This window comes from Pygocentrus nattereri, chromosome 20, assembly GCF_015220715.1.
Source record: "Pygocentrus nattereri isolate fPygNat1 chromosome 20, fPygNat1.pri, whole genome shotgun sequence".
NCBI classification, from domain to species: domain Eukaryota; kingdom Metazoa; phylum Chordata; class Actinopteri; order Characiformes; family Serrasalmidae; genus Pygocentrus; species Pygocentrus nattereri.
Genome location: NC_051230.1, coordinates 17,218,666 through 17,239,757, shown reverse-complemented (window position 1 = coordinate 17,239,757; position 21,092 = coordinate 17,218,666). Strand labels below are relative to the sequence as shown.

Here is a 21,092-nt window from a genome sequence, read left to right as displayed (position 1 = left end):
CTTCTCACAGTAGAAGGTTAGACAGAAGTACCTGGGGATTTTTCTTATTCTGAAGCAAAAGTAGAGCTTGATTTTTTTCCTCTCTCTCTAAAATTGTTTACAATCAGTAACTCTTTACAATTGTTTTATCTGATTATTTTGGTGCTCTACTGGGCCTTGTGTCCTGTTTATATGAACAGGGGAGTCCCATTTACTCTTTATATTACTTTATATCTTTTAATCATTTTTTGAACTGCAGTTTTGGAAACACTTGCATTCCTTTGATTTTCCCTTCTTTATCCAAGTGGATTAACCCCATATCTTTTATCTCCTCAGAAATATCACTTGAAAAATAAACAAAACTTGTGCATAATGTCTGAATGGATGGGTGGTCTCTGACTTCTGCACAGCACTGTACATATATGAGAAACACTACCCATCCCTGGTTACAATGGAGGCTCAAACATTTCCTCACAAGTCATTTAGCTAGAGTTTTTAACAACAATGGGAATCACTATGAGCCCCTGTGTTAATTTGATTCCAGCACCTTTCACCACTAAAAAATGCTAACATTTTAACACAGTTCCCATAAAAACATCACAACAGCCTCGAGCACAAAGCTAGTGATTAACCACAGCCGAGAAGCTTTTGCCATAAGGGCAGCACCTGTTCCTCTCCCATGCTGCAGCTACAGTCAAAAGCACACCTGGAGTGCACTGCTAAGTGGATGGTACAAAATTATGCGTGGCTAAGTACAAAAAATGCTAGCACAGGGCACAGAAGGGGTGCTTTTAGCAAGTCACCATCCAAGAGGGAGGTTCTGCTATGGGGCTATGAACTTGGCCCCGATTGCTGTTAGGCAGTGGCATACTAATGTCCTTTCCAGTTGCCTGGTCCATCGTTCAAAGTCCCATAGAGTATGAAAAGTGTATTATTAATGCATTCTACCCTCCATTGCAACTAATAAGGACCCAGTAGGCTCAAAGGAAGGCTCTCCAAAGGCTTATTATACGTACATCTCAAATCCATTATTAAACAAAGCATGGTGAAGAGGGAAAAAGAGCAGTACAGTAATTAAAAGGAAAAACTCCCCTTTTGGATCTGATGAGGCAAAAAGCAATACGAGCTACATGTTGGATATAAGTGCTTATCTTTCAGCATCTGATGATCGCAGAACGTGTCAGCTTTCATTCCGCTAATGAAGTGTCCGGATTGCACTGGACGGTCAAAGTTCAGCAAATTACAGCATACTTAAAAGCTAGCGATTTCCAGGCTGTTGCTTTAAAATGCATATTGATGCCAATATAGAAATCTGGGCCAAAGTTATGATGAATAACAAACACACATACAAAATCACATGCTGGTACAAAAGGATGAAAATTGCTTCCCATTCAAGTATGCCACACTGTCAGGGCAAAAGTTGGCAGCGAACAAATTGCTGCTGGTAAGGAAGCTGTAAAAACATTTTTTTCTCAGGTCAATTTTACAGCAGCAAACATGCACATGCAGACAGATAAGAAGTGGAAAAAACAGTGGGAAGTGAGGTGTATAGTCATTACCATAACAATTTTTTTAAACAAACCCAAGTTTTCTCCCACATGAATCCAGTCAGGCCTGAGCACCATTTATTCTGGCAGCGGAGCACGACAGTAATAAAATATCCATGAAAATACTGAACCCATATCAACTTATAATTATAATTGACCTCTGACTCAACCCATCCCTTTGCCTTTTTAATCTGTTGGCTGCCATAAAAGTATGTTTATTCTGCAATTTAGAAGAATTTCAGAGTCAGAGGGCAACAATGTTCTTGGCATAGGGATGTTCACCTCTAGCAACCTTTCTAATATTAACATACCACAATACCAGTGAAGCTGATGATAAGTATTATTTCTTTTCTTTGTGCTAGCACGTCTGGAATGCAAATGCTGACATCAGTAGACCTCAGAGGTGCCAAATTAACTATAAGCTGGTTTGTTTTTTCTATATGAGGAAAATGAATGGCATTTTCAAAAATCTCTCTATTGCATCCTTTGATGAACAAAGTTTAATGTTCCAAAGCCAATACATATTCATCCCCAACTGCTCTGCATTACAAAGTTTTTAAGTAGCCAAAATGGAAATATTGCTGAGTGTATCCTACAAGTTAGTTAGCACTCCTATACATTTAATTGATGTCACTAAGATACATGATAGTACATCTAAACTATTACACTGCTGCATATATAACACTAGCTACAGAAATACTAGCTTACTACTAAAATGTTTGTGTTGAGAAGAATTGGCACTCAGTAATGGACTTGTCAGTGCTAGAAGGCGCTCTCAAGAGAGTCAAAAATGAGCTCCCTTCAAGCTTTTAGCATGAAATATTTGAGCACTGGAGTCAGATTTTTATAGGTCAATTATAAGACTTTCTAACAATGTCTTATATCTGTTCATGACATCAGTGAGCACAAACTACTTTACTCAGCCAATCAAGACTCAGTGTCTATAATCCTACTTACCGAAAATTTTTTTGGCTATTAAAAAAAAAAAAAAAAAAAAAGGAAAGATACTGGTAAGTTGTCTTTGATTTTATAAATTGAATACTTCCTTCCACTTTCCAAAATTGAAGTAAATCCCCACAGAAACATTTTAGCCATTTAATTCCATTCACCCCCATTCACTGACGACTTTTTTGGTATAATAAAAGAAACAGGAAGTGGCTAGGTTCCCCATAAATATATTCTGCAACTACAGTCAAAGTCACTTGACTAGAACTCTAGACAGAGCATGCTTTTTAGTAAGAGGTACTCTGGTGTGGTTGCCAGCCTTATGAAGTGAATAAAATGTGCAGGGTTAGCTTGTATACTGAATACTGTATATGTAACATTATATGAACTTTGACGTCTTACATCATAATTAAAAGGATACAGTGATATTAAAGTGAAAACATGTGTTGAAACTCACTGGATAGCCACTGCATGCAATAGATGTGATGAGTTTTCGCCCATAGACAAAAATGACCCAGACCCATGGCTAATGGTGAACTATAAAATGATGACACAGAGTTCTGTAAACGTTTAATATTTCATTGACAAATGCCATTGTTTTTTTTTTACTGTACATAAAAACAATGAAAATCATTAGTTGTGGAGAAAACAAATCCACTGCAAGTCTTTTTGACCTCAGCAAAGCCATTGTACTATATTAAGATAACGAGATTGAGGTACAGCCATATTATCTTATATATATATATATATATAATCATAGCATTGTAAAGAGAATGTACTAAACATAAAACAGCAGCTCCTGTATCATCAGATCAAATACTCTGAATTATAGCATGCCTAATAAAATGAGAAAAGCTCTCTTTAAAGACTAAATCTGGCAAGGCATGGCAACTTACAAAGCGGGAGCTGCCCTGACATTCAGTTTGATGTCTGTGCTTTTTTCCCAACGTTCTCAGCTCAGTCACCAGCTTTTTTTTTGCGCCGAATGCTTTTGATTCTCTAATTTCGAATTCAGAACAGGTCATATTGAGTGAGTTGTTTATTTTATGCTAAACTTTTGACTCACTCTTGGGCATGAAACCACAAGAGAAAGCAGGTGGAAATCTAAAACTGAAATGAAAGGAAAATGGCTCTGGTCAGAAATTCAATTGGGGTCATTGTCCTGAGCTTTGAGTTTGACATTGACCATGCAAAGAATAATCCAAAACAAAAGCAGATTATAGTGGACTTAGTGCTGGAACCAATCAGAAGTATACCATTCTGCGTTTCTAAGGTCATCTCTTGTACTATGACCATACAGAGCAGCTGGTCAGTCATAAGTACTGAGCTCATGGTCACAGAGGTACAAATACAACTATATATGGCTCACATTACCATTATTCTTACTTAGGACATATATTTCCACATGCTCGCTGTAGAAGTTTGGTGGTACTTACTTGGTGGCCCATATTTTTCATGCATAGTTTGTCTAGCACATTCATTATTGGCCAATTACTGATAATCATACACACCATTGTTGACCAGGTATTATTTGGGTGATAGCTCATTCTCAGAACAATGATTCAGACAGGTTTGGTGCTGGTATAAGTATACAAGGTAGAGCATTGTTGGTGGGTTAAAATTATTATCATTATTTGTTTATTTAATGAAGGTCAATGAAATGAAAATAAATAAAACAGTACTGGAAAGAAACTTGGCAGTATTACTGCTAGGTTGAGAGTGGTCTACTATCCAAATAGTATCCAGCCAAACCTAACACAAACTGTGCATCAACAGATGGGCTACAGTCTCCAACTGAAAAAAACAAAACAGATTTTTTTAGTAGTGAAACAGGTTCAAGTGGAACGTGCTTTTTTGGCCATTTTCTCTTATTCCACATCATCTGCAAATTATGAGTTATCTGATAGATTCACCCTGAAGTCTGCTCTGTTTTGTAACATGAAAATTATATCATAAGCATTTTTGAAATTTACTGAGTTGTTTGTGCATGTTATAGAATTTACACTATATAAGTATAATCACCCTCTTGGTGGCTATATAGCACCATTTTGAGGCATGTATAAAACACACAGTGAGAGATAACCATGTTAAGGTACAGCCTCCAAATGTTGGGAGTTTTAATTCATGTTGTAAATGGTTAGTTACATAGTTACAACTATGCTTCCAAATGTAAACAAAGAATGAAGTTAATTTCCCTCATATTAATTCAATCAAATGCCACAATATCCAATAGCAATCTATGTCAACCATGCGTAGTCTGTAACCCTGTTATTATGATCCCTAGCAGTCTTGTCAGTGTTTATACCCCCGTGTTTAGACTGATTTGTTGGCTTTGGTTCCCTGCTGTCTATTGTTGTTGGTCTTATCCTGTTGCACTGCTGTTAGTCAGCTGTTTTGTTCCATTTTCTGTTTTTTAGTCAGTCTGCTGTTTATTTTCTTTGTGCTCTGTTACATTCATAGGTTAGTTTGCATTATTTTTGTAGCATTGTGTTTTACTTTCCTTTTGTTTGCTGTCATGTATTCCCTGCTACTCTGCCTGCCTTATGTATTTTGCTGATAGAAACTTCTAAAAAAACAGACTCTGCCCACCAATATTATAGATGGATTATGTAATAAAACATTTTCACGCTGAAATTTGCTGTTCTACTTTGAGATCATAAACACATTTGCCAGTGTTTGAGTCTTTTCATGAATACTATTTAATAAATAATAATAATAATAATAATAATAATAATAATAATAATAATAATAATAATAATAATATTACATTTATATAGCACCTTTCACAAACCCAAGATCACTTCACATAGCATGAGCAAAAAAAAAAACAAAACTATGCAGTGGGGGGAGGAAGATGCGCATTAAATAGAAGAGCATGTCCCAGAAGGATTTAGGAAGAGAATTCCAGAGTTTGGGGGCTATGGCACTGAAGGACCTGTGGGAGTGTAAGAGGTCAGCAGTTCTCTGAGGTAGGGGGGAGCATGGTTATGCAAGGCTTTGAAAGTGAGTAGTAAAATTTTGAACTTTATACGGGACGGGACTGGCAGCCAGTGTAGCTGAGAGAGAATGGGGGTGATGTGATCTGACCGCTTAGTATGGGTGTGAACTCTAGCCGCAGAATTCTGAATGTACTGTAGCTTTTGTATAGATTTTACAGGGAGACCAACAAAGAGGGAGTTACAGTAGTCAATACGGGACATAATGAAGGCATGAACCAAAGTTTTTGCATCTTTATCAGTCAGGAACGGTCGAAGACGAGCAATATTGCATAAATGAAAGAATGTAGTTTTAGTGAGGAACTTGATATGCAGATCAAAATTAAGTGATGAGTTTCTAAAGTGAAGATAAGTATAAAAGTGAAGATTTCTAATGACAGGTGCAGGCTTAACGAGCAGGCCATCAATACTAACTGAAAAATTGGATGACTTTGATAGTAAATGTTTAGGGCCAATGTTTAGCATGAGAAAGTTATTGTGCATCCAGAGCTTTAAATCAGAAATACAATCAATTAGTGTACTGGGAGGGCAATCTGAGGGTGTGCGTATAATGAGATATAACTGAATATCATTAGCATAACAATGAAAGTTTAGGCCATGGCTACGAATGATCTGGCCAAGGGGTGAAATGTAAATTAAGAAAAGTAGGGATCCAAGAACTGAGCCCTGCAGGACATCACATGTAACAGGAGAGGTGGAGGACTTCTGTGGAGCTAGTGTGATAAACTGCTGTCTGTCTGTAAGATACAACCTGAACCACTGTAAGGCTGTGTCAGTCATACCAGCAAAGAAAAGATGAGAAATGAGAACATCATGATTAACAGTATCAAAGCTGCACTTAAGTCGAGGAGAAGGAGAATATTGAGAGAACCACTATCAGCAGACTGGAGAAGATCATTAACTACTCACAGAAGAGCTGTCTCAGTGCTGTGGTGAGTGCAGAAACCAGACTGAAATGGTTCATAGAGGGCATTATCACTCAGAAATGTCTGGAGTTGGGAAGCAACCACTCTTTCCATTACTTTAACTAAAAATGGAAGGTGTGAGATTGGTCTGTAATTAGAAAGAGAAGTTGGGTCCAATTCATGTTTCTTAAGTATCAGAGTAACTGCAGCAGTTTTAAGGGCAGTAGGAACAGAACCAGAAGAGAGACATGAATTTATCACTTTAGCAATTGGGGTGTTGATTACAGATGAACAGGCCTTGAGTAGAGGGGTGGGGGCAGGGTCAAGCTGATGAGAGGAAGCATTAGACTTAGTGATGAGTTCAGAGACATAAAAGGAGTCAACAGGTGTGAAATAAGTTAGCTTTGTCATCAAAGTAGGAAAATCAGTAAAGGCGAATGACTGAGAAGTAGAAGGAAAGAGGCTATAGATCTGATTAATTTTCTTTTCAAAGGAATGTATAAAAAGCCTGACATTGCTGGAGAATGGAGGAGTTTGTTAACAGTTCGAAAGAGAGTTTTTGGCCCAGACTTAGCATTATTTATGATGGAGAAGTAGTGGATGGAGTGGATAGTATTAAGGGCATCCCTATATTTGTGGGTGTGTTGACTGTAAAGTAGAGAGTGGACAGTAAGGCCATTTTTTTTCTAAAGGCGCTCAAGACGCCGAACAATGGCCTTCAGTACCCTTAGTTCAGGCATGAACCAAGGACAGGAACGGGTGGCAGGGAGAAGTCTATTCTTAAAAGGGGCAAAATATCACGATAGACAACAGGGATTTTTTTCCGCAGCGGGGAGGAGTAGAAATATGAAAACTACATTCAATGAGCTTATGGTCAGAAATACCAGAAACTGAACCAGAGACAGAGATATCATTGAAACCAGTAGAGCAGAGTAAATCAAGAGTATGACCATGAGTGTGAGTTGGAAAATCAACATGCTGCATCAAGTTAAAACACTCTAAAGCTGAAATGAACTCAGATGTGAAAGAACATTTAGTATCAACTTGGATATTGAAGTCACCAAGCACAATTATGGCAGAGCAAAGAGATGAGGTGATTGTGAGGAGTACATTAAGTTCAGACAAGAAGTTTGCAGCAGGTTTGGGAGGGTGATAAACTAACAGGAACAGCAGAGGTGGGGAGGAGACTGATGAACCACAGCCAGACCAGCTCCTCTCTATTTCAGTCAGGGTTTTGAGAGATAACTGTAGCCTGGGGGTGACAGCATGTTTAAATGTAAGTAGTCACCAGGTTGTTGCCAAGTTTCTGAAAGAAAAAACATGTCCACTTTTTTTCTGGGTGATGAGGTCATTGATTAACAAGGCTTTATTGGTTATGGATTGTGCATTAAGTTGGGCGAGGTAAAAGCAGCGACAGCTTGGAAGGGAAGTTTCAACCAGTTTTGAAAGTGGACGAAGATGGCCATGATTTACTCCACGGATGGCTTTAGTGTGATGCTGAAAAGCACGATTATATGTCCATATAGTCGGGAACCGCGCATCAGAGCCATCACAACCATAACTAAACGAGGGCCCTCTTTTTGAATGGTGGACGTAACGTGGATGTCGCGCAATTCCAAGAATCCGGCACAGATTTTATGATGCAGAATCCAATCGTGCGTGGCAGTCGAGGTATTTAAATTCAGTCCGTGAGTATTTAAACATTGCCAGAGCATAAAAAACAAAAATGCACAGCATGAATCTAGGCCAAAACCAAAACCTCTGGACACCGGCCGTGGACATGACAGAAGAGATATTGAAAATGTCAGAGCTCAGACCACGCATGTTAGCTAACCAAAAACCACTACACCACCCAGCTAAGACTGTGAGAAGCAAAAGCAGAAATGTTGCAACTTACCACAGAACAAACTGGCAACAGCAACAAATCAAGGGGGTAGAAACACACTCACTCAAAACAAAGCAAAAACAAAACACTGGCGATTAGCCGCAGCCAAATGTGCACAGTATACACTCAAACCGGAACCAGAGAAAAAAGGCTTTCTTTCGTGCACTCAGATTGTGTAAAAGAGCATGTAACTGTACTGAATTGTTTTTTTTTTTTTACACCTAGTCCCTCAAGGTTGTTGTAATTAACCTCAACTGGAGGGGGTTAACTCACTACATTTTGGGTGAATTGCTCACACATGATCTGTGCTCAAAACTCAAAGTGATTTATGTGATATGTAATTTATTTTTAACTAATACAATCATCATTCTTATTGTGCTCAAACATTGCAGTTATTGTAGTAATGCTCTTATTTTATGGCTAAGATTTGATTAGAAACAAATTCTTTAAAATGATAAAATCGAGGACATTTTTTCTCAATGGTATTTAGAAACCTTCAAGTGAGCTCTCCCTTTGGTTAGGACTTCAGGAAATGAACTAGAAGCCTAACATTTCACGTCAATCACTAATATAATTAAGAACTGACAGTGGAATGAACCAATCACATTTGATTTACAATGGTTGAGAAATAAGAATTAGTTTAGGCCTTCTGGAGCTCCTAGGTTCACAACTGACTGTGAGCAGTAGCCTGAGCAGTGCCTTTCAGTCAGTTATTAAAAATTGAAAACAGCAGCAGGTGTCATGAGTCATTGTGAGACATAGTCAACATGTGTTACCATATATGGTACAATCTTCAAATAAAACCTGAAGATCTAGTATGGCTGATGGCCATGTTTATCAGAATTGCTGTTAGCTCAAAGCTAACACAGTACTTAAACCTCATAAGTTCACTGGCAGAACCTAGCATTATTGTAGAGGTAATTCCACCCTTCTTTTTTGATGTAATCAGGGTTTCTGTGATAGCTGAGTGTACAGTATAAAATAACGTTCCAGTGTTTGACCACAACATTTTGCGCATGTTAAGGACTTACAATTTCCTTCATTTATGTGGAAAAGCAGTGACTTATGATGAAAACAGAAAAGCAGCTACCTTGAGCTGTAGCAGAGAAATCATAAAGGAACTTCTCATGAGAAGCCACAAGTGTTGACTTGAGCCACAAGTGTTCAGTTCACTCTCGGCAGCATTCTTGAAAGGGGAGGCATATGTGAGCCTTATATGTGATTTACAAGGAGCATTCCAGTATATTAGACCGACTGCAATATCAAAGAAATTCACTTATCTCAACAAGAAGACTGATTTCCTAGAAAGACTGCTTTCACTCTTCTCTTTTAGGCCAATGATATACACAAAAGAAGCTAGCCATTTTCAAATCATAAATTCACAATATCTCATTCAGAGTCATTATAAAACCCTTTCATGCTAAACTGTGAACACATTTACCATTTCAGTAGCATATAAGGGGGGAAAATGCAGCAATTTTGCTTTTAGTATTGGCTGGTAGCTGGGCTGTAGCATTAGAGAGCTTTTATGCTAATCCAGCGTGATGATCTTTCCCCGCTGCGCTCTGTATGCTAATGCTAAGTGCATCAAGCCTCATCATCAGCTCCTTGGGGAGGCTGTGAGGAGATTGTGCTTGGAGCTGAATGGAACCAATTGGAGCCGTACTGTAGGACACTCAATCAGTTATGAGTAGCACAGGGAGAGTGAGCAACAACAGGTAACAACAGTGGTAAAAGGCTTTAGCTTGAGATATTATTGGTGTTATTGACAAGATGTGCACTGTGTGCTGGTTTATATGTTGCTGAGAATTTCACTGAGTGAGTGTAAATTCTTGAAAACGTTCCTTTTCATGAGACCAAATGCTTTTCGCTTTTTCGCAATACAGCACAGCCCCACATGTCACATCTGTTAGCAATGACAGGGGGCCAAGGACAAAACCAAAGCAAAATGTTTTACAGCCAAAAACAAAAGAGAGTGCAACAGATTGTAACGTGCTAGTCCCTGTGACCATGGCAGCTCTTTAACCCGGGGGTGGTGGAGTGGGTGTGGGCATCAGAGAGAGAAGGAAGTGTGCTATGCTTTACTGAGAAGCCTGGAAGACGATAAAACACTGGAGCATGAAGGGAAGGGAAGAAGAGTGTGAGTAATCTTCAAAGCTGCTGCACTTTGAGAGATCAGTGCTGCTGACCAGGCACAATGAGCGGATCAATGAGGGAGCAGCTCAGGAGCCAGAGGGGAGGAGAGGAGGAGGAGAAACACTTGCAAACCCCTCATTTTAGAGGAAGTTCAGGATGTGTGTGTGTGTGTGTGTGTGTGTGTGTGTGTGTGTGTGTGTGTGCAGAAGCACTTCAGGAACTCAAGTCTTCATCTCTAAATGTGACAATAACTTCTTTTTTATGCTTTTATAGAAATGCTAGAAACACCCTCCATAACACAAAGAAAAAAACTGATGTGATTTTCCCCTTTAAGCTGGGCATGCATTACACAATTTTTAGCCTGATTTTAAATCCATAACCTACATCTGTTTTGTATTTTTCTCCCTGAAGTCTACATATGACATTTGCATAGTGCACTTAAAAATAGTTAAAATAATTCAGTTTTATATGACTACTTTCCAACCGTCCTTAGAATTTAAAGGGTTGTTTTTCATTGTACCTCAAAGACCATATATAAATAAGCTCTGTTCTGATTGGCTGATGGTACCTCATTCATAATGCACTCAGGGCTGAAGCACTCCTTAAAACTTCAGTAAGGATGAGTGGGGCTAAACTGCTGTAGAGTGATTAAGCAGATATGTAACTTTTGCACAGGCTATATTTTAAGGTTTATGTTTTTTTTTTCTCCAAATATGGTAAATTCAGCACATAATGGTGTATTAAAATTTGTAGAGGTGTGCACGCTGTAGAGGATGTGTACTAGAGAACTGTCTAAACTGTAGACCACAGATATGAAGAAGCCACTTGTTGAACTTTGCCAAATGTGTATCTTTATATTGTTTATAAAATACATAGCACAACTTCAAAGCACTCATTGTACAATTTCTAGTTTGCCAGTTTGTAGTAAAATGGGTCTCCATCTCAAAATGTGCAAAACAGAATGATATGTGCGACGTCTAACCACATCCAGTTTGTGTTTTTTCTAAACTGATCACATGTTCACACCAGCTCAGTCCAGTTCAAGCTTTGTTTGTGTTACATGATAACAGTAAGAGTTTGGAATTTAAGTTATGACGGATTCTCTTTCTTTCCTATATGTTTACCTCATGGTGTGCACTTGCTTATGATAAAAAAGACTAGAATTTCTATAAAGTGCATGATGCTCTCTGTTGTAACCCTCTACTGCATGCATTATGAGAGTTAAAGAATTTTAAAAAATTCCATTCACTTTTCTTGCATAAAATAATCATTGATGTATTTTTCAGACTTGTTTATTAAATTTTAAAAAATGAAAACATTCAAACAAAAATAAATGTGTGCAATGGCCCTATTGGGTATGTTGCCTTGAGGCAACATTGTGCAACAAAGAGAAGAAATTATATAGAGCTGTGTTCCCTGAAGTGGTGTGACCTGGCTTGTGACTGGCTAAATCCATTTCACAGTCATAGCGTGTGGCTTCTAAGCAACAAACATGTTTCTGCAAACTCTCATAACAAAAAGAAATTATACTGAATGTTAAAAAAGCGGTTAAAATGTGCCCAATAAGTGATGCTAGGCCAAACACATGTGCTGTATTGAGTTACTCAAACTCTTCCCTTTATCGCAGACACTATTAGTGTCTTTAAATGTGTATAACATTATTATAAAGTGAGGAAAATGAGTTTGTTGCCCAGAGGCAACATTGTGCAATAGAGGGTTAAAAAGGTTTTATAAGTCGAGAAGTGCATGTCGTGTCCAGCTTTTTTCCAAATTCAGTTGGTTAACCAAGACATCTGAAGTGTCTGAAATTGTGTCTTTAGTTTTTCACTGGAACAAAGCTGATGTAACTAACAAGTACTGGAAGTGAATAGTAAGCAAAAAGCATTGTGCGAGCCGCATATCGAAATTATTACACACTTGACTGCATCAGGTCATTAAGTAATTTCATATAGTGCTGATTAAGAAGATACTGTATCTACTGTTGAGTGACCCTAGTCGAATGACATATTTTGCTGATTTTCTAAGTGAAAATAAGTTCCTATCCTGTGCAGAGAACACATTTCTGCATATATTAATACATAATTACTGTTTAACAACTGATTTTAACATATTAGATAAAAATAACAAAGTGTGGCAGTTACGGCACATTTTATTTTGTATATGTATAACTGTGTATATGCATATACAGTTAGCACAATGCTAATTCATGAGCACTGTTTCATTAGTCCTGTAGCTCCAGTAAAAAAAAAAAAAAAATGAAAAAAAGAAAGAAACTCACTTCAGACATCAAGCATATATTACCTGAATAAGGAAAAAAATACTGTAGATTTGATTTTGGTCAAATCATCAGTTTGAAAAGAAGCTGAGAAATGTTTAAAAAAGTTTTGGCTCAAAGGAAAATAACTTACAACTTATGACATCTTTACAATTAAGAGTAAACTAACACCAAATGAGCGCTAAAGTAACATTTCACAGAGAGAGATAGTGAGTAATACAATGATGACACTTGAAAATGCCAAAAAAAGAAAGCAGAAGAGTCTGAAAAGAGAGGTGAAAATAACATGCAGGCAGAGCACACATGACAATAACATGACACAAAGAAAACAAAAGACAGCAACCTGCGTGCCAAATTAGGATAACAGAATAGGATGCAGACCTAGAAATATCCCACCTGAAGTTGAATCTTCACCATCTGCTGCTGTGACAGGGGGCAAAAAAGGGGAGAGAGAGGAAAAGAGAAAAGTGAGAAAAAGAGTTAGATGCCACAGTTTTCCTGGATGTTTGGCAAAAACAAAAATCAAAATTCACTCGTTTATTTCATTATCCATTCATATTATCAAGCTCACTGGTTTATCAAACTACCTTATATCAAATAATAATTACTCAGTTTCCCTCCAGAAATCATCATTACCCACACTAATCCCGGAAGGGGAAAAATGAAAACAAAACAATTGAAACAAAACAGACCTCCCACCCCAACGATTAAAAGGTAATTCATTCCTAGACTTTAACTATCCCATCATAAAAGGCTGTGCTCCTTTGAATCCCATGATTTCATTTGCCAAGAGTTAATGCAGTGCCTAAATACTGCTGCCCTGCCCACATCCACCCAATGCTCACCCCACGTCTGGCCTGCATTCATCATTCCGCGCCTGTGCTTAGATTACCCGCCTGAGCGTGCATGAGTTTGATTGTTAATCACTGTGTCAAGAGCCAGAATGGTGAGAATGAAGCGGGGCCCATCCTGCGCCATTACCGTCGCCTTCCATCAGTTCAATCACAGGTTACAGCAGGAAGGTTTCCAACTACTGCTCTTGCTCTCTTTATTGCTCATTGTGTTTTTGTGCTAAAGGACTTGCACTAATGGGGACAGGATGAAGGGTTAAATAATGAGCATTTGCTGTGTGTTACGCTTTTGTGGGATCCTGGCAAAGGATGGCTGTGATCTGTAAGCATGAGGGGTTATAGGTTTAGCAACGAGGGACGACTGAACTATTGACCTTTGGGAGAATCAGACCTAGCAAAGTTTATGGTCTATAGTTGTATGCAAAGGTTTGAACACTCCCCAGTCAAATTACATGTTGTGAAAAGAAGTTAAGACATCCCTTACAAACTTAAATGTGAGATTTCCCTGCTAATTTTAGTTTACGATTTCTCATTATGTACTGTTATAAGTATAATATAAGTCATTATCAGTGGCAGTGTAGTCAAAAACTGAGTGCTGATGTACAGCTAAAGGATGACCATCAAATTACACAAATATACAGAGTTGCCAGTTTACTTCTCTGCCAGTTTACTTGGTCCCCGTACTCACTGGCCATTTTAACATGCACACCTGCTGTAGGTGGTGTAGGTTTACAGTTACTGACCGTGTATCTGTTCCCCTCTATCCTGTTAATAAACCATTGCTGACTAGATATTTCACCTTGTTTGTACATCTTGTATAAATAGACAGCATTTAGATTAGATAACATACACTGTAAGAAATGGCTTGTCAGATCAACCTAAACAATTACTTCATGCAGTAACAAGCAAATTACCTGGTTTAATTAAACCTTAATAAATACTTTGAATGAAGGAATTCTTTCAATCAGTGTCATTTTTAAGTTGAAAGAAAACTAAATATTTATTAAACTTGTAGTAATAAGCAATTGAGGAAGTTCAACTGCTTGTTACTACATGAAGTATATATTTCTAGGTTGATCTGACAAGCCATTTCTTACAGTGTATCTAATCTAAACAGCATCTATTTATACAAGATGTACAAACAAGGTGAAATATCTAGTCAGCAGTGGTTTATTGATAGGATAGAGGGATGCTGGTGCATAGTCAGTAACAGTAAACCGACACCACCTACAACAGGTGTGCATGAAATGGCCAGTGAGTGTAGGTACAAGGTAAGGGGACCAAATAAACTGGCAACTCTGTGTTTCTGTTAATGGCTACTAATGAAGACCAAGACCCTTTAGTATGTAGATATGACACAGCTCATTGGCAGAGGTAACACTATTGAAAACAGCTTCAAATGCTCAAAAAGTCCACAAATTAGTGGACTAAACTGAAAGATATTGAGAGCAAAGGCAGCAAGTGGCTGAAAGGCCTCCAGTGGTCTCTGGACTAACGGAGCAGCCAAATCCCTCTGTAATCACTAGACAGATGCAGGGGATGCATGCCAATATGCCACACAGCATTCACTGGGCACTATTCCTTCAGCCAAGGAACATGAACACACACACAATCAGGTCACTGTCACATTGGTTTGTTGTGTTTAACAGGGTAAATCTAGTTTACACGTAATACATTGGGTATAGCTTCTAGATGCATGCGGACGCATCCAGGCAGTAAAGTAATATATGAGCTGGGGAAAGCAGCACCATGTTTTTCCAGTGTGATTGAAGCACCCTGAATAGAGTGCTAGGCTCTGCAGAGTTCTAGGCTCTGCACATTATGAACTTCAACTAACTTTGTCTGATTTTTTTTTTTTAATTTACTTTTTTCACTACTGCTTTATTTGTGTTGCACCCAATCTTTCCCTGTAGACCAATGACATGACAGAAAAGCACAAAAAGACGGGTCCACATGCTTGAGGCCAACTTTGTCTGGCTCTAGTCTCTGTGGTTGCTGGTTTCCAGAAGCTTCCCTAAGGCTTGCATTATCAGCAGTCTGAGATTTCCTGCTTAACACCAGGGATTTGGGCCAGGGAAGTGAAATGTGGAAAACAAGGTTAGTAACTGGTGCAGAAATGATCTAGATTTGACAGTGAGTGCGTGTTTTATGGTGTGTTGGAGCAGTCGGGATATCTCTGTTTTGGGTGTTAGAGAAGCATATTATTAAAAATATATATATAAAATATTTCCTAGTAGACCATTCAATTTGAATTTAGGCGGCTATCCATCCATCCATCCATCCATCCATCCATCCATCCATCCATCCATCCATCCATCCATCCATTATCTAAGCTGCTTCTCCCTCAGGGTCGCGGGGGGTGCTAGAGCCTATCCCAGCGGTCATTGGGCAGAAGGCAGGATACACCCTGGACAGGTATCTATCTGTTCAGGAGATGTGTTAATCCAGTCACATAAGGAAAGGGAATTTGAAAGAAAAGTTTCCAAAATGGATTTTAAAAAGATGATTCAAAGTTGAAAAAGTTCTTGCTTTAGATCTGAAAAATGAAAAATATCCACAGATGTCTGTCCACCCTTCCACTGTGAGTAGACAACTGAAAGTCTGCTGTCAAGAAACTGTTACTGAGTAAAGGAAAAGACAGAAGAAGAACATTTGCAAGGACAGTATGCCGTGTTCTCAGAATAATGGACTGTTCAGACCTCAACATAATCAAATGTGTTTGGGATTACTTTGATTGTGAGAAGCAGAAAATACAACCAACTATTAAGACTGAACTTTGGAGGTATGGACAAATATCAGATGTCTTTACAAAAACTGAAAGCAAGTCTCCTGAAAAGTGGAATGCAAACAGTAACAAAAGCAAACAGTGTGCACACCAAATTTGAAATTATACTCATGCTACTGAGGCTTCTGTGTATTCTCTGTGAAATCTGTGTTTTACCCTCACACTGACAAATAACACTGTAGGATTTGGAGACCTCTGTGGTGGCAATATGTAATTACATGTACCAAGCATTAAAAACAGTTTCATAACGTTGGTTGTACTTCTGAATCTGATTTGTGAGCGTGCTGAAAGAGTATTTGAAGAGAACTCAGTCAAAATTTGGTGACAGACATGAATATCATTTCCTATCATATCTTCATCAATATAATATTGATGTTGCATCATTATTATAAACACTGAGTCAGACGTCAATACGTAAAGACATATGATGTGTGTCTGAAAAAATCCCCCCCCCCAATCTCAGAACTTTTAAATAATCATTTCAGATTTTGCAGGGCAACTCACAGTGGTGCACGCATACCATATGTTTACAATGGTCATTTTGACTGAAAAATAAACAGAGGCTGATCTCTGACATTTCCGCAGTATTGTTTTACATGACAATAAAGTCATATAAAAACAGTTTAAATCAGCCAGAATAAGAATAAATCAAATTAAATGCCAATTCTGTTTTGGGTCTTATATTGCCAATTCCAATCCTAGCTGATTCCAATCATACACCCTTAATTATTATTTGCAGTCAAATGTGAAACCTGTTGTTGGTTTTAATCAGTTTTCTCTCATTTATTATTTAACAAATACAGTCAGTGAGACTGAGTTAGTTGTGGTATTTCACTGAAACTAAGTGAATGATCAGATTTACTGCTTAAGTGTTTGGTCAATGTAATTTTGTTGAGTAAAATTCAACATATGTCCATTAGCTCCTGGCTTCATCTATTTCCATATTGCTTTGCTTGCTTTTTCACCCTCTTCGTATTTTCTTTTCCTCTGAATCCTTGAATCCTGAATACATGAATCCTTCTTATGCTCCATGGTTAACTATCTAATCACCTTGGGCCTTATTTGACTGTTTGTAAAAAGAAATTTCTTCTTCAAACCCGCTTACGCAGTTTCTGACATTGACTAATGTTTTCTTCTTTTGGGATTGTTCTTATGTAAGTACAGAATCTACACACTGTTTAAGAGCATGTCATGAATATGATGTAGACTCTTTTATAGGACCTTTCTCAACAACTAATTTAAGAAAATACATATGAAGATATTGTTGAATGGGGCCCAATTTTTTTAGCTGTAAATGCAAGTTACCCTGTAATGAAATGATGTGGATCTTATTTAACCCATTAGCTTTATGTTCTAAACAACCATACTAAGTTGAATGTTGGAGTAACTGATAAAAATGATCAGTCCAGTTAATTTGAGCTCACTTTAGTGTTATTTACTTGGATTCACTGAGTACATACACACGTGGACAAAATTGTTGGTACCCCTCGATTAATGAAAGAAAAACCCACAATAGTAACAAGAATAACTTTAATTTGACAAAAGTAATAATACATAAAAATTCTATGAAAATGAACAAATGAAAGTCAGATATTGCTTTTCAACAGAATTATTTAAAAAAATAAACTCATGAAATAGGCCTGGACAGAAATGATGGTACCATTAATTAAATATTTTGTTGCACAACCTTTTGAGGCAATCACTGCAATCAAACGATTCCTGTATCTGTCAGTGAGACTTCTGCACCTCTCAGCAGATATTTTGGCCCACTCCTCATGAGCAAACTGCTCCAGTTGTCTCAGGTTTGAAGGGTGCCTTTTCCAGACGGCATGTTTCAGCTCCTTCCAAAGATGCTCAATAGGATTTAGGTCAGGGCTCATAGAAGGCCACTTCAGAATAGTCCAGTGTTTTCCTCTTAGCCATTCTTGGGTGTTTTTAGATGTGTGTTTTGGGTCATTATCCTGTTGCAAGACCCATGACCTGCGACTGAGACCAAGCTTTCTGACACTAGGCAGCACATTTCTCTCTAGAATTCCTTGATAGTCTTGAGATTTCATTGTACCCTGCACAGATTCAAGACACCCTGTGCCAGATGCAGCAAAGCAGCCCCAGAACATAACAGAGCCTCCTCCATGTTTCACAGTAGAGACAGTGTTCTTTTCTTGATATGCTTCATTTTCCCGTCTATGAACATAGAGCTGATGTGCCTTGCCAAAAAGTTCCATTTTTGTCTCATCTGTCCATAGGACATTCTCCCAGAAGCTTTGTGGCTTGTCAACATGTAGTTTGGCAAATTCCAGTATGGCTTTTTTATGTTTTGTTTTCAACAATGGTGTCCTCCTTGGTCGTCTCCCATTAAGTCCACTTTGGCTCAAACATCGACGGATGGTACGATCTGACACTGATGTTCCTTGAGCTTGAAGTTCACCTTTAATCTCTTTAGAAGTTGTTCTAGGCTCTTTTGTTACCATTCGTATTATCTGTCTTTTTGATTTGTCATCAATTTTCCTCCTGCGTCCACGTCCAGGGAGGTTGGCTACAGTCCCATGGATCTTTTCTGGATAATATATGCAACTGTAGTCACAGGAACATCAAGCTGCTTGGAGATGGTCTTATAACCTTTACCTTTAATATGCTTGTCTATAATTTTCTTTCTAATGTCCTGAGACAACTCTTTCCTTTGCTTCCTCTGGTCCATATTGAGTGTGGTACACACCTTGTCACCAAACAGTACAGTGACTACCTGTAGCCCTATATATAGGCCCACTGACTGATTACAAGATTGTAGACACCTGTGATGCTAATTAGTGAACACACCTTGATTTAACGTGTCCGTTTGGTCACATTTTTCAGGGGTACCATCATTTCTGTCCAGGCCTGTTTCATGAGTTTATTTTTTTAAATAATTCTGTTGAAGCATGGTTGAAAAGCAATATCTGACTTTCATTTGTTCATTTTCATAGAATTTTTATTTATTATTACTTTTGTCAAATTAAAGTTATTTTTGTTACTATTGTGAGTTTTTCTTTCATTAATCGAGGGGTACCAACAATTTTGTCCATGTGTGTATTACCTAATCAAGTATCTTAAAAGCTACTTAATATAGTTGCATGGAAACACGTCACATAACATTTTTATTCCCTACAAATTTTCATTTTTTGAGTTTGTAGACTGCTATATCTGTACATGGTGTGCTGGGGCATGAATGCATGTTATTGTGTAAAATAACTGTTAACTTGCTATTTCTTTGAGATTCTTAGGTCATTTTTTGCATCTTCACACGTCCTTATTAGATACCATTCCTGAGTAACTAAGCAATTCAGTTCAAATTCTGTAAAATCTGTGTTTGTCTTAAGTGCAACAAAGCTACAGTATATGACTGCAATTTTGTTCTGAGAGGATTTCATAACAGCCTAGTAATCCTCTCACCAAAGTGAAAATTAAATGAAAGATGCTTCAGCCATATAAAGGGATAGAGTGTCTCCAGGATGTTTCAAGGCCAGTCCCAACATTGTGCCATCGTTTTGCCAATGTTATGCCAACATTGTGCCACTGTCAGCGTGGTGCTAAAGAGTGCTCTGGCTAAGCAGATGTTGGATGCTCTCCTGCATCTGGGTGGAGGATTAGCACAATCTTTCTCTCAAGCAGCTTACACACTAGCTGAAGCAGTCCATGACACAATGGGGTCTGCAACACATGCTCACTAAACTGATTATTGAACGCATGGACATGCTCGGATATAGTGGAAAAATTCAACTGGTGATGCAAATGAATGCCTATCAGGAAATTTCATCTGGCCTGTGGATCTGAATGCTGTTTATTAATACTATTAATTGTTTGTTAGTCTATTAAGACCCAGAGAATCAGAATTGAGTAAGCCAACTAGGATAAAGTTTATACTGATGAATGTTCATGTGATGCCAACGGTAAATGTTGTATAAAGGTTGCATTATACCAAATTTTATTCTCAGTGGAAGAATGAGATGGCTACAACTCATGTTTGATTTCTAGCAAAGTGTTGGAATAATGTCCAACAACTACATCTGCTCTGTTTGGGCGGAAAACATGGTCTGCAGCAAATGTTTTTAAAATGTAGGGCCAGGTATCGGTCCATACACCCCCACCCTCACACACACACACACACACACAAGCACACACATCCTCACCAAGCAACTAGCCAACCTACGCACACAATGATGATTAGACCGTATATAAGACATATAATGATTTGATTTAATTAGCAGGCAAATTGTAGCAAAAATCTCATTTCTTTATTTTCCTGCAATAGAATGGATAGGACAGTACAGTAATAACAAAAATATACAGTATATCCAAAAGTATCCAGACAATTCTTCTAATTAGTGAATTCAACCTCTTTAAGGATTACTATTGCTCGCATGCAGTTGTGCTCAGACACTGTGTATAATACCCATAGAAATGCATTGCCAATAGAATGAGAAGCTCTGGAGTAGCCACTCTAAGGTTGCCAAGTGTTGGCTGGAAGGGTAGTGAGCTTCACAGCATTGCATTGTGCTGTGGAGCAGTGGAACTGTGTTCTCGGAGTTATGGAGCTCCCTCCAATACCTTTGAGATGAGTTGAAGAGGCATTTGTGATCCAGAACTAATGATCTGACATCTGTGCTTGACCTCACTTATGATGGTGGCTGAATCATTTTTTGTGCAATCAAATCCTCACATCAGTGTTCCAACGTCTAGTGTAAAGCTCTCCCAGAGACATAGAGGATGAGACGGGACTAAAGTGAACTGCACAAAGTGGAACCTACTGAG

The 21,092-nt window shown here is 38.2% G+C and overlaps 1 protein-coding gene across 4 annotated transcripts in view; it reads right to left on the bottom strand.

The window, feature by feature from the left end:
- The window catches only part of edil3a (EGF-like repeats and discoidin I-like domains 3a), a 254,954-nt gene that overhangs the window by 177,237 nt on the left and 56,625 nt on the right, over positions 1 to 21,092 (bottom strand). The window contains exon 3 of one of the 4 annotated variants that reach the window (XM_017695575.2): positions 13,050 to 13,091. In XM_017695575.2, coding sequence (XP_017551064.1) covers positions 13,050 to 13,091 — 42 coding nt within the window. The remainder of the gene's footprint in view (positions 1 to 13,049; positions 13,092 to 21,092) is intronic. The other 3 variants (XM_017695577.2, XM_017695576.2, XM_017695578.2) reach the window with 3 other exon arrangements.